The sequence below is a fragment of the Microtus oregoni genome, unplaced genomic scaffold (genome assembly GCF_018167655.1).
Source record: "Microtus oregoni isolate MIOR12 unplaced genomic scaffold, Mior012 000074F_003, whole genome shotgun sequence".
Taxonomy (NCBI): Eukaryota; Metazoa; Chordata; class Mammalia; order Rodentia; family Cricetidae; genus Microtus; species Microtus oregoni.
The window spans coordinates 508760-523479 of NW_024543990.1; the positions used below are offsets into that span (position 1 = coordinate 508760).

General features: G+C 33.1%; 1 protein-coding gene across 1 annotated transcript in view; it reads right to left on the reverse strand.

Annotated features, from left to right (window-relative positions):
• The window catches only part of LOC121441245 (sex comb on midleg-like protein 2), an 88813-nt gene that overhangs the window by 15799 nt on the left and 58294 nt on the right, over positions 1-14720 (reverse strand). Inside the window, exons 7-12 of the mRNA XM_041642401.1 lie at positions 14350-14436; positions 12948-13031; positions 9818-9901; positions 6303-6386; positions 3228-3508; positions 289-403 (exon numbers count right to left, since the gene is read on the reverse strand). Coding sequence (XP_041498335.1) covers positions 289-403; positions 3228-3508; positions 6303-6386; positions 9818-9901; positions 12948-13031; positions 14350-14436 — 735 coding nt within the window. The remainder of the gene's footprint in view (positions 1-288; positions 404-3227; positions 3509-6302; positions 6387-9817; positions 9902-12947; positions 13032-14349; positions 14437-14720) is intronic.

The window sequence follows — 14720 nt, forward strand, 5'->3', positions numbered from 1 at the left end:
CAGAAAAATTATTTTCAAAAGGTATGAGTTATTTTGGAAAACACATATAATATGAAATGACAAATACTTTGAAATAATAAGGATTTGCTAATGACACAAATTCAAAAGGTTGGATATTTACTTTCAGGTGACAGATTTACACAGGCTGTTTTTGCTTAACATCAAGCTGAACTATTAGTTTAACAAAATACATTAATATCTTACTCATTTCCAGTACTTTAACAACAGTCAAATCAATGCTGAATAAAATATGTAATGTTTATTACTGTTTTGAAAATACTAACTTACCTGTAGACATCACTATTTTAGATGGCCCCACAGGAGACTTATTAGATGAAGATCTTCTTATTAGTGAACTGAGAGATGCTGTAGATGTAGAAGAAATAACTGGAATACATTTTTCCTGTTTAAAAAAAAAGAAACAAAGTATGCAGGTAATGTTCTCTTTTAAAAGCTTCCAGATTAGAAAACAAAAATGGGAGACATCACTGGATCACAAAAGCATCAGTTAAAAAAATGGTTGAAAACTTTCTGGGTACTAAGAACTGCAGTGATTTGCAAACTTAACTCAGGCCCACAAGCTATTCAGGTGCCAGAGAAAGAGACCAAATTCTAGGTAGGATTCTGTATCCTATCTTCTGATGATACCTTAGTCAAATTAGTTGTGCAAAACCTGTTAACCTCAAAAAATTTCTGAGGTTCCTTGCAAGACATGATTTTTTTGGTTTTTCTGTTTTTCAAGAAAGGGTTCTCTGTAGCTTTGGAGCCTGTCCTGGAACTAGCTCTTGTAGCCCAGGCTGGCCTCAAACTCACAGAGATCTGCCTGCCTCTGTCTTCTGAGGGCTGGGATTAAAGGCGTGCGGCATCACCATCAGGCAAGACATGCTTTTTAAATCACTGTTAATTCTATAAATCTCTTTTTCCATAAGCAAAAATAACCACAGAAAGGTAGAGGACCTTAGAAAGCAGCTGTTCATTCCTATTGGCTCTGGCCAGCAATAAACTTCATAAAATTGTAAATAATTTGGTGAAGACTGCTTGTTGCATGTAAGAGACAAATATCTCTTAAACACAGGTGAATATTACTAGTATTCTAATGATGTGAAATGTTGGGATTTTTCTAGGAGCTACTTTCAAACTGCTCTGTAGTGTCACAAAAGGTACTCCTGTGCCTAGAACAATTATGACAAAAGACAAAAGAGTAAAACAAAAATATCATTTAAGGTTTCTGCAATATGCTTTAAATTAATGACTGTTATCTGGATTCATAGCAATCTAGTAAATCATGTCAAGTAATGAATTACAAATTTCATTTTTCAAAATTCTGAACCCTTTGATGCAAGATAGTATGTTTAATACCAACCTGAATAAATTCATTTATTTAGAAAATGTACTAACATATGTTTTTAAAAGTTTCTAAAATTAAATTTAATTAAATTTTATGTGCATGAATGTTCTGCCTGCATATATGTCTGTGGACCATTTGCATGCCTGGTGCCCACAGAAGACAGAAGAGGGTGTTTGATATTTGGAACTGGTGCTACCAAGGGATGTGAGCTGTCATGTGAATGTTGGGAATCAAAACCAGGTCCTGTAGAAGAGTAGCCAAGTGCTCTTAACCACTAAGCACTATCTTTAGCCCCTGTGTTAAAATATTAAATGAAGGAAGAAAATGACAATTCATAAAGGAATCTTTTAAGAATATTTTATGTAGCTCAAAAACTTCATCAGCTATTAAAACTGTGAACATCTTTATTTTTATTATGAAATAATGAAGTTAGATGATAGTGAACTGAAATGACAATTTTGAAAAAATATAAACTATGAATTATACTAGTGTTCTTTATCTCTATCATTAAATGTTTACCAAAATACCTTTTCAAAATTATATTAGTGTTGATACTAGAAAATATAAGAATCAAAAGATATTATCACTAATATATATAACTTTCTGAGCAGCTGAAAATGTGTTTTCAGATGTATTTTAACTTTAAATTTCAAGATTGACTTTTCTTAATTTTATTTCCCATTTTAAGAACATATTGTTTTAGGAAAATCAATATTTTTACAAATATTTCATACTGATTTTTATAAATATTAGATGTTTTAAAAAGAAATAATTGTGTAAATATTTTTAAAAAACAAGATGACATTATTTTGTTCCATATGGAAAGTACTCATAGACACAAATGTTCTGCTGGTATCATATGGAAATACTAGATGTATAAGATAATACTGCTGAGATATTTTTACCTCTATATTTAGAGTGCATGTCTTATGGATACTTATTTGAATCTTTTTTAAAATTCCAGAATTAAATCTCTGTCATTTAACCAAGAATTTAATTCACAAATATTTAATGTAGTTATTATTATATTTGGGTCTGAGTAAACCATTTTATTATGAATTATCTGTTTGTTTCCTTTATTCTTTTTTTGTTGAGGTGGTTCCACTTATATTTTGAGGGGTTACTTGAATGCTTAAAATTCCATCATAATTTTTTCCTTGGATTTTTAGGTACACATAATTTTTTACATTTTCTTATATTATAACTAGAGGTTCATCATAACTTTGCATAATTTTCAAACAAAAATTCATAATGTATCATTTTGCACAAAATGTTGAAACTAAAATTATATTCAGGGTTTCATAATGTAAATTGTTTATGTAGTTATATGTATCTGTTATATAAACTGTACAGGACTAGAAATGATTATAAGAAAAACTTCTTCAGTATTTTCCTGCCCACATCTATCCCTCCCTCTCTTCCTCCTGACTAATTACACATTAAGGAAATCTCAACTTGCTGTCTTTCTCAGTTTTTTTTAAATTCTGTATCAGTTTTTCACATTGGATAGTTTCTATTCTATTCTCCAATTCATTTACTCTTTGTTCTTTCATCACCAGTAATTACCAGTCAATTATGTTCAATGACCACTTTACTTTAGATAGTACTTTTGCTCCACCCCCACTCCAGCTCCACTCCCTGCCCTATTTGAGTTCCTGCCTTGACTGCCTTTGATAATGAACTGTGATATAGAAGTGTAAGTTCCTCATAAATTGTTTTCATTTAATCACAATAGAAAACCTAACTAAGACAAAAAGAGCTTTATACATTTAAAATAGTCCTAGAAAATTCAGCATAGTCTTAGCAAATTGCTAAACTGAGTGTTAAAAATAATACTCCAACACAGAGACAATAAAAATTAGCAAGAGACATGACTAACCTTTACCCATGACTTTCTACCTTTTTCCTTTGGTAAGACAGTTTTACAAGTACCCTTCGTTGTAGCTGAAGTATCTCCAGTTGGTTTAGTTTTTCCTGATTTCTTGCTGGTCTTTGGTACTGGTAGTACAAGAGTTGTTTTCTGTGGAGACTTCATTTTTGGAGATTGAGCCCCTTTGGAGGTGGAAGACTTTTTTTTCTCAGAGGTAGGGGTTTTTGTTTGTTCATAGGAGGAAGGTGGTGTGTTCTCTGCACTCTTCACTGAAAGAGCTGAGAAGAGAGCTTAGCAACAAAAATTAAAGAAAATGTAAAAACACTATCATATGACTGAAAAAAGTTTAAGCTTATCTTTAAAACTTTCCAAAGGGTACTCATTGAAATTATTTTAAACAAGATCCAAATTAGCAAAACTAGAGATGAAAATGATGACATTACAATAGACACTAAGAAAATCAAGATAACCATAAAAGAATACTTTTTTAAAAATTTGTATTCCACTAAACAGGAAAACCTAAAGGAAATATATTTCTTAAAATATATAATCTATCAAAGTTAAATCAAGATAAAGTAAATGTAATTTAAATAGATTCATAACCCCTAGTAAGATAGAAGCAGTAACTAAAAATCTCCCACCTAGAAAAAGTTCATGGACAGATGGTTCAGCCTATAATTCTACCAGGTATTAAAAAAAGAATTAATGACATTAGTTTTCAATTATTCTCAAAAAAACCCTAAAGAAACATTCCTAAATGCTTCATATAAGGCCATCATTACCCTGATACCAAAATCACACAATGACTCAACAAAAATAAAAAAGATGGATATCCATTACAAATATAAATAAAAATTCAATAAAATATTACAAACCAAATTCAAGAATACATCAAAATATTATCCACCATTAAGTCAGTTTCATATCAGTGACACAGGAATGATTAAACATATATAAATCAATAAACAAAAGTCATCACATAAATAGAACAAAGGACAGAAACCATATGATCATCTCAAAAAGATACAGAAAACGCCTTTGATAAAATTCAACATTGCTGATAAAATTCCCAAAGAGATCAAGAATATGTGGGACATATCTCAACATAATAAAGGCAATTTATAACAAGCTGACGCATCATCGTTCCTTCTAAATGGGGAAAATTAAAAACAAAACCAACAAAAAAAAAAAAAACATTTCCACAAAACTCAAGTCAAAATGGATCGAAGACCTCAACATAAAGCCAGACACACTGAACCTTATAGAAGAGAAAGTGGGAAGTACACTTGAATGCATGGGCACAAGAGACCACTTCCTGAATATAACCTCAGCAGTACAGACGCTGAGAGAAACAATTAATAAATGCGACCTCCTGAAATTGAAAAGTTTCTGTAAAGCAAAGGACCCGGTCAACAGACAAAACGACAGCCTACAGAATGGGAAAGGATCTTCACTAACCCCACTTCAGACAGAGGTCTGATCTCCAAAATATATGAAGAACTCAAGAAATTGGTCGTCAAAAGAACAAATAATCCAATATAAAAATGGAGTACAGACCTAAACAGAAAACTCTCAACAGAGGAATCTAAAATGGCTGAAAGACACATAAGGAAATGTTCAACATCCTTAGTCATCAGAGAGATGCAAATGAAAACAACTCTGAGATTTCATCTTACACCTGTAAGAATGGCCAAGATCAAAAACACTGATGACAACTTATGCTGGAGAGGTTGTGGGGAAAAGGGAACACTTCTGCATTGCTAATGGGAATGCAAGCTGGTACAGCCACTTTGGATGTCAGTGTGGCAATTTCTCAGAAAATTAGGATACAACTTACCTCAAGACCCAGCAATCCCACTGTTGGGTATATACCCAATGAATGCTTAATCGTGCCACAAGGACATGTGCTCAACTATGTTCATAGCAGCATTGTTTGTCATAGTTAGAACCTGGAAACATCCTAAATGCTTCTCAACTGAAGAATGGATGAGGAAAATGTGGTACATTTATACAATGGAGTACCACACAGCAGAGAAAAATAACATCTTAAATTTTGCAGGCAAATGGATGGAGCTAGAAAACATCATTTTGAGTGAGGTAACCCAGACACAGAAAGATAATTATCATATGTATAAAGCAAAGAAAACCAGCCCACAAACATCAATTCCAGAGAACTTAAACAACAATGAGGACCCTAAGAGAGACTTACTAGATCTAATCTACATGGGAAGTAGAAAAAGACAAGATCGCCTGAGTAAATTGGGAGCATGGGGACCTTGGGGAGAAGGTTGATGGGGGGAGGGTAGAGGCAGGGAGGGGAGCAGAGGAAAATGTAGAGCTCAATAAAAAACAATAAAAAATACATTCAAAATTTGTAAGCAGCAGGAAAACACTTAAAATCTCATCTTATTCAAGTCAGAAGGTACACAATAAGATCAAAATATAAGGCATAAAATTTTTAACAATGAATGTCAGTCAAATGAAATTTTAGGTACATTAGATTATTATAATCAGGAAACAATTATCTAAAGAAGATAAATTTATTAGACTAACCAACAAAAATTCAATTTAGCACATTGAAAATGATACAAATTTATTATTGTGTTATTTCTTGTACTAGATTTCTTTAAAAAAACTGTATTTCCTTCTGGAAAGAATATGCTATTATTTAATATTGAGGAAGCATCTTGTAAATAAATATAGAAAAAAATAAGGCAAATCAGTCACCTGGAATTGCTTCTTCATCTTCCAAAAGTTTGGCTTGGTCTTCCCAAAATTTACTGACTTTTTTATCTTTGCGTTTTTTCTTACCTTCATTGAGATATGAAATAAAAAAAATTATGTACATTTAAAGCTGGAACACATTATGTTCCAGTCTGCATGTTAAATAATAAAGCATCTAATGCACCATAGTCACAAATCTTATCACAGTGAAAATTTCTATGAATTTATCTTTGTGGGACTTTTACTTGTTTCCTTAAAAGTGAAAAACAGTTTTGTCTTTTAAAAACATTGTATCATTATTCAATACATGGCAAACATCTTGTGACTCAATATGGATTAAAAAAAAAACAAAGCAATCACCTCGGGCTGCTTCTTCATTTTCAAAATGACTTGCTTCATCTTTCCGAGGTTTGGTGACTGGCCTGCCCTTGCGTTTTTTCTCAGCTTTGTTGAGTTATGAAATGAAAAGCAACTATTATGTATACTTAAATCTGGGACACATTACATTCTAGTGTGCATGCTAAACAATAAAAGATTCTAATGCAGAATAGTCATGAAATGCTACCATCATACTCACATGAAATTTAACAATGCACAACATGGCACAGTTGTACAGGAGTGGCATGCATACCTTGGCAGTAACCAAATATTCTTTACTTGGACTTAAGATCCACTCAACACAAGGGAAACCATGACTGGTACTGGAAACCCAGCTAAAAATTCTGTGCTAGAGAACTGATGGTTATTGGAGGATAATATGCACCCACTAATTTAACCGAACAGCATAGTCCCCAACAACTATCTATAAACATTTGTCTTCATACCCACAGTAGTCTTCATTCTTCATCAAGAAATCTTGTTTGCCACAGATAGAGACCATTACAATAAACCAAAACTAATTAAAACAAAGAGTGGTGGAGTCCAATCAGAATGGATACATTTACAGAATATTTCTGCACATTGCCAAAAAGGAGGTAGAAAGACTGTAAAGAGCCAGAGGGTGAGGAGTTCTCTCTAAAGCTGTATCTCCTAGTAATATCAGGAGAAATACACAGAAAATCATGAACATTACTGCTCATACATGAGATGAATAAGAATGACATTAATACACAGAAATAGCTCATGAAGCCTCAACCACATAGAAAAGAACTATAGAAAACTGAAGAAAATGGGGAACAGGAGAAATGGGAAACACCAGAAAGAAGCACACAATCTGGTGTGAAAAAGTCAGCCATAAAAACAGAATACAGTTACTATTATACAGACAGAACAAGTTATATTCAGGACAATATGTATACATAGATATTTTTGAATGCAAGCATTAACAATTATTAAAAGAGGAGGCCACACATTTGTCAGAGAGATGAAGGCATATATGGGAGGTTTGGGGAAAAGGGGGGAAAGGAGAAAGGTCAGAGTTTAATTATTAACTCAAAAAAGAAAATGTTCTCACTTAAAACATAAAAAAACTATAATCAGGAAAAAACTAATCTTTCAAAGTGATGAACTTACTATAATAGAAGACAAATTTGACTTATCATACTCAAAATTTCTATGAATTTTTTATCATGCTACTTCTTATACTTGTTTTCCTAAAAGTAAAAAGCAGTTTTTCCTTCTAAAAACATTACACCATCATTCAATATATTGCAGACATGATAATATAGATTAAAAATCATCAGAAAAACAAAGCAATCACCTGGAATAGCTTCTTCATATTCAAAAATTCCAGTTTGGTCTTTCTGAGGTTTGATGACTGTTTTGCCCTTGCGTTTTTTCTCACCTTTATTGAAATATGAAAATAAAAACAAAAATTATGCACATTTAAAGGTACAACACATTATGTTCAATCCACTATGTTTTCCAAATAGCAAAGCTTCTAATACTAAAGCATATGTTCTAATATCGCTTTGTCATTAAAGAAGCCTACCATCAGGCTCACGTCATGTGTAACAATGCACATCATAGCATGATAACTCTAAGTATGCAGCTGCGGAACACATATTTTCTCTATAACCAACATCACTTTACTTGGAAATAAGACTCGTTAAACAAGAGAGAGTACATGTCTGGTAATAGAAACCCAGCTAAAAACTCTGGGCTTGTCAAATAATGGTTATCAGAGAAGAATCTACAACAACTCAATTACTAAAACAGCATAATCCCTAACAGTAATCTATAAACAGTTTTATTATGCCTTAAGATAACTGTATTCTTTACTCTTTATTAAGGGAACTTTTGTTTGCAACAGACAGAGACCATCATAGAAAACCACAACCAATAAAAGCAAACAGTGGAAGAGATCAATCAGAATGGATATCTACAGAACAATCCTGCACATAAGGTACTGCTCAGGGAATGCTGCTCAAGAGAGTGTAGAAAGATCTTAAGAGCCACAGGGTGAGGGAGTTTAAGACTGCATCTTCTAGCAATAACAGGAGAAATTACTATCAAACATGAGTTGAACAAGAATGACAACAATACATATAAAAACTGAACAGAGAAAAAGCCCATGAGGCCTAAATCCTAAACAAAAGAACTACAGAAAATGGAAGATATGGGAGAGGTGGGAATCCCCAGGGAAGAACATACTAATTCACTCTCAGATAGAAAAAGATAGTCACGAAAACAAAAATACAGGTATTATTAAATAGACTAAACAAGTTATATTCAGGGCTATACATGTATGTAGATATTCTTGAATGCAAGCACTAAACCGTAAGTGAGGGAAAAGGTCATATATTTGGCAGAGAGAACGGAGGGTATACAGGAAATTTGGGAGGAGGATCAGGTAGGGAGAAAGGTTGAAATGAAACTATAATTTCAAAATAAAAGAGAATTTTCTCTTTGAAAACATGAAGAAAATTATAATCAGGATACAATCTAATTCTCAAAAAGGATGAACTTATAACCAATCTGACGATTCACAGTAAAAATTTCTATGAATTTATTATTGTGATAATTTTATTTTTTTACAAAAAGTAAAAAAAATCCTTTTAAAAACATTACTCCATGCAATATATGGCAAACACCTTCTGAATACATATAGTAATTATATGTAAATATAGGTTTGTGTTTATGTATATACATTATATAACGACTATGTTTATGTGTATAGGTGTATGGTCATGATATAAAATGACATATTTATGTTCACAATGTGGTTAAATATATTTAAATATTTATATTTATTCATATATATTATAATTACTTTGTGTATGATTTATATTTATAAAATATACATATACAAATGTATATACAAAATGTGTATGTATATATATTAAAAACAATCACCTGGGGCAGGTTCGTCGTATTCAAAACGTCCAGCTTGGTCTTTCGATGTTTTGGTGACTGTCTTGCCCTTGCGTTTTTTCTTAGCTTTATTGAGATACAAAATGAAACACAATGATTAAGTATATTTAAAGCTAGAACATGTTATGTTTAATCCACTATGTTTTCCAAATAGTAAAGCTTCCAATACTAATACATATGCTCTAATATAACTCTGTCATGAAGAAGTCTACCAACATGCTCATGCTACATGTAACAATGTCCATCATGGCATGATAACAAGTATGCAGCTGTGGAACATGTACTTTCTTTGTGATCAAGAGCTCTTTACTTGTACAAGAGAGAGAGAGCATGCCTGGTAATGAAAACCCAGCTAAAAAGACTGTGCTAATCAAATGATTAAGAAGAAATCTACAACTACTAACTTACTAAAACAGCATATTCCCTAACAACAACCTAAAACCTTGTTCTTATACTTGAAGATAACTGTAGTCTTTAGTCTTCATCAAGGAAACCTTGGTTTGCAATAGCTAGAGACCATAAAGTCAATATAGATTTAAAGCAAAACAAAGCAAAGCAATCACCTGGACCTGCTTCTTCATTTTCAAAAAGTCCAGTTTGGTCTTTCCATGGTTTGGTGACTTTTTTGCCCTTGCGTTTTTTCTCAGCTTTATTGAGGTATGAAACAAAAACAAAGATTATATATAATGAATCTAAAACACATTATGTTTAATACATGATTTATAAATAATAAAGCTTCCAATACTAATACATATGCTCTAATACAGCCTTGTATTGGGCTACCATCATGATCCTGTGATATGTAACAGTGCCCATTATAGCATGATAACTCTTAAATATGCAGCATTGGAACACAGACTTCTTTGTAACCAGAAAATCTTAATTGGACTTAAGATTCCTCGACAAGAGGGAGAGATTGCCTGTAAAGGAAATCCAACTAAAACTTTGGTGCTGGTGAAATTATGTTTATTGGAGAAGAATCTACAACCACTAATATACTAAAACAGCATAATCTCTAACAACAATCTATATTGTTCTTATACCTGAAGATAACTGTAGTTTTTATTCTTTATCAAGAAAACTTTGGTTTCAAATGGCAAGGGGCTATTACACAAATCCACAAGCAATCAAATCAGAGAGTGGTGAAGCACAATCAGAGTGGACCCATCTACAGAACACACCTGTACATAAATAAGATAAGGCCCGGAGAACACAACCCAAGAGGGGGGACTGAAAGATCATCAGAGTCAGAGAGTGAGGGAATATGCTCTATGGCTGTGTCTCCTAGTAATATCAGGAGAAACACACATAAAACCTGACAAACATCACTGCTCAAACGTAAGTTCAACAAGAATGGCACCAATACCTATACAATCTAGACATATGGCTTCAACCCTATTCAAAACACAATAGAAAACTGAAGGAAATGGACAAAAGAAGATGTGGGAATTCCTAGGATAGAATATACTAAATTACTATATGGTTTCAAAAATCCAGCCATAAAACATATATTATTATACAGACTGCACAAGTTATATTTAGGAGAGAGAGAGAGAGAGAGAGAGAGAGTGTGTGTGTGTGTGTGTGTGTGTGTGCATTTATATAAACATTCCTGTTTTTGTTTTTTGTTTCGTTGTTTGGTTGGTTGGTTTTTCGAGACAGGGTTTCTCTGTAGCTTTGGAGCCTGTCCTGGAACTAGCTCTTATAAACAAGGCTGGCTTTGAACTCACAGAGATCTGCCTACCTCTGCCTCCTCCCAAGTGCTGAGATTAAAGGCGTGCACCACTACTGCCCAGATTTATATAGACATTCTTTTTTTTTATATAGACATTCTTAAATACAATTATTAACAATTAGTATGAAAAGAGGCCATGATTTTGGCATAGAGAGAGGGTTGAAATACGAGGTTCTGCATGAAGGAAAGGGTATGGAGAAATGTTGAAATTAAATGATAATTTCATAAAAAATGAGATCAATCTCATTGAAAACATGAAATGAATCTGTAATCAAGGAGTCTAATTCTCTGAAAAGATGAATTTATTATACTAAGAGAAAGATTTGGTATATCACAGTGAAAATTTTTATGAATTCATCACTGTGGTACTTATTATCTCTAAAATGAAAAACAGTCTTGTCTTCTAAAAACATCACACAATTATTCAATATCTGGCAAACATGATATGAATCAATGTAGATCAAAACAAAGCAAACATCTGGGGCTGCTCCTTCATATTCAAGAAGTCCGGTTTGGTCTTTCCATGGTTTGGTGATGCTTTGCCCTTGATTTTTTTCTCAGCTTTATTTAGATATGAAATGAAAAATGATGATTATGTACATTGAAAGCTATGATACATTATGTTTAATCTACTATGTTTTCTAAAACAATAAAGTTTCCAATATTAAAGCATATGCTCTGACATATCCTTTTCCTAAAGAAGGCAGCCATCATGCTTACGTAATTTGTAACAATGCTCATCAGGGCATGATAACTCAAAGTATGCAGCATTAGAGCACATTATCTTCTTTGTAACCAGAAACCATTAATTGGACTTAAGACTCCCTCAACAAGAGGAAGAGCATGATTGGTAACGGAAACTTAGCTAAAAATCCTGTGCTGATCAAATGATGATTATTGGTGAGGAAATCTACAACTACTAATTTACTAACACAGCATAATCCTTAACAATAATCTATAAACATTGTTCTTATACCTGAAGATAATTGTCGTATTTACTATTCATCAAGAAAACTTTGGTTTGGAACAGCCAGAGACTATTACAGAATTCTACAGCCAATCAAACCAGAGAGTGGCAGAGCCCAGTCAGAATGAATATATCTACAGAACTGTGCTGCACATAACATAAGGCTCAAAGAACACTCCCTAACTTAGGGGCTGAAAGATCATCAGAGTCAGAAGGTGAGGGAATTTGCCCTAGAGTAAATTTCCTACAAATATGAGGAGAAGAACACATAGAACCTCACAAACATCCCTGTCCACACATCAGCTGAACAAGAATGACACCAATACATACACAAACTGGACAGAGAATAGTCCATGAGGCTTCAAGCCTACTCAAAGTGAAGGAAAACTGAGAATAGGAGAGGTGGCAATACCCAGGGAAGAATATACTAATTCAGAGTCTGGTACCAGAAAGCCAGTCATGAAAACATATATACAGGTATTAGTATTAGTATATAGACTGAGCAGACTATTTTTTTAATCTCTCTCTCTCTCTCTCTCTCTCTCTCTCTGTGTGTGTGTGTGTGTGTGTGTGTGTGTGTGCGTATACAGAGTTTTTTTATCAATGCAAGCACTAACAGTGTGAAAAGAGACCATGAATTTTGGCATAGAGTTGGTGGTTGAAACAGAAGATTTTGGAGGGAAGAAAGGGTAAGGCAATAGGATGAAAATTAGTGATAATTTCACAAACAATGAGAACAGTCTCCTTGAAAACATGAAAAGAATCTGTAATCAGAAGCAATCTAATTCTTCAAAATGATGAACTTATTATAACAAGAGAAAATTTGACTTATCAAAGTGAAAATTCCTATGAATTTATCATCATGGTACTTACACTTGTTTATTTAAAAGTTAAGAAGTCTTGCCTTCTAAAACATCACACCATTATTCAATATACAGAAAATATCATGTGAATAAATATAGATAAAAACAAAACAAAACAAAGCAATCACCTGGACCTGCTTCTTCATATTCAAAAAGTCCAGCTTGGTCTGTCCATGTTTTGGTGACTTTTTTGCCCTTGCGTTTTTTCGTAGCTTTATTGAGGTATGAAACAAAAACAAAGATTATATACACTGAAAGCTAGAATACATTATGTTTAATGCACTACTTTTCCAATTAATAAAGCTTCTAATACTACTGTATATGATCTACTATTGCCTTGTTATAGAGAAGGCTACCATTATGCTCATGTGATGTATATCAATGTCCATCATGGCATCAGTGCCACACATACTTTCTAATTTAGAACTCTTAACTGGACTTAACTTGCTCAACAAGAGGGTTAGCCTGGTAATGGAAACCCAGCCAAAAACTGTGTGCTTTTCAAATGATGATTATTGGAGAATTTACAACCATTAACTTGGTAAAAGCATAATCCGTAACAAAAATCTATAAACATTATTCTTATACCTGAAGATAACTGTTGCCTTACACTTTATCAGGAAAACTTAAATCAAACAGCAAGAGGCTATTACAGAAATTCACAAGCAATCAAAGCAGAAAGTGGTGGAAACCAATCAGAATGGCTACATCTACGGAACACTCCTGCACATAAGATAAAGCTCAGGGAACACTATGCAAGAGAGGGTTGAAAGATCATCAGAGCCAGAGCATGAAGGAATTTGCTCTAACACTGTATCTCCTAGCAATATCAGGAAAACACACATAAGACCTCACAAACATCCCTGTCCATACATCAGTTGAACAAGAATGGCACCAATACATACACAAACTGGACAGTGAATAGTTCATAAGGATTAAACCCTACACAAAAGACAATAGAAAACTGAAGGAATCTCATAAAAGGAAAGTTGGAACTACCCAATGAAGAAAATACTGAATCACTGCCTGGTGTCAACAAGCCAGTCATGGAAAAAAATATATATATATAGGTATTATTATGCAGATTTGAAGAGGTTACATTTATGAACATGTGTGTGTGTGTGTACACATAGACGTTTTTAAATACAATCACTAAGAATTATTGTGAAAAGAGGCCAAAAATTATGGCACAGAGAAGGTGGTTGAAATTAGAGGTTTTGAATGGAAGAAAGCATGTGGAAAAAGGTTGTAATTAAATGATAATCTCATAAAAATGATACTTCTTCATGAAAACATGAAAAGATTCTGTAATCAAGAAGCAATCTAATTCTCCAAAAGGATGAACTTATTATACTGAGACAAATTTAAATTATCACAGTGAAAATTTCTATGAATTTATCACTGTTACTTATATTTGATTACTTAAAAGTGAAAAACACTCTTGCCTTCTAAAAACATTACACCATTATTCAATATTTGGCAAATATCACGTGAATCAATATAGATAAGAACAAAACAAAAAGCAATCACCTGGGGCTGCTGGTTCTTCATACTCAAAATGTCCAGCTTGGTCTTTCCATGGTTTGGTTACTGTCTTGGCCTTGGGTTTTTTCTTGGCTTATTGAGGTATGAAATGAAAAACAAAGATTATGTACATTTAAAACTAGAACATCTAGTAACTGATGAAAAAAATCCTTACCAGTTGGGCCTGCCAGAGACTTAGAAAGTATTTAACATTTATGCTAGTCTAGTGAATTTTTGAGTTTGTTATAATGCTTACATCTCTTCCAGATGTGTAGTAGGTCATGTAACTTTTTGTTAAAGTCCAGACATGATATACTGGTTGAAAGGAACTCTGATAAAAAAGCATTCAGTGACGTGATGCATGAAGAGAGGGAAAA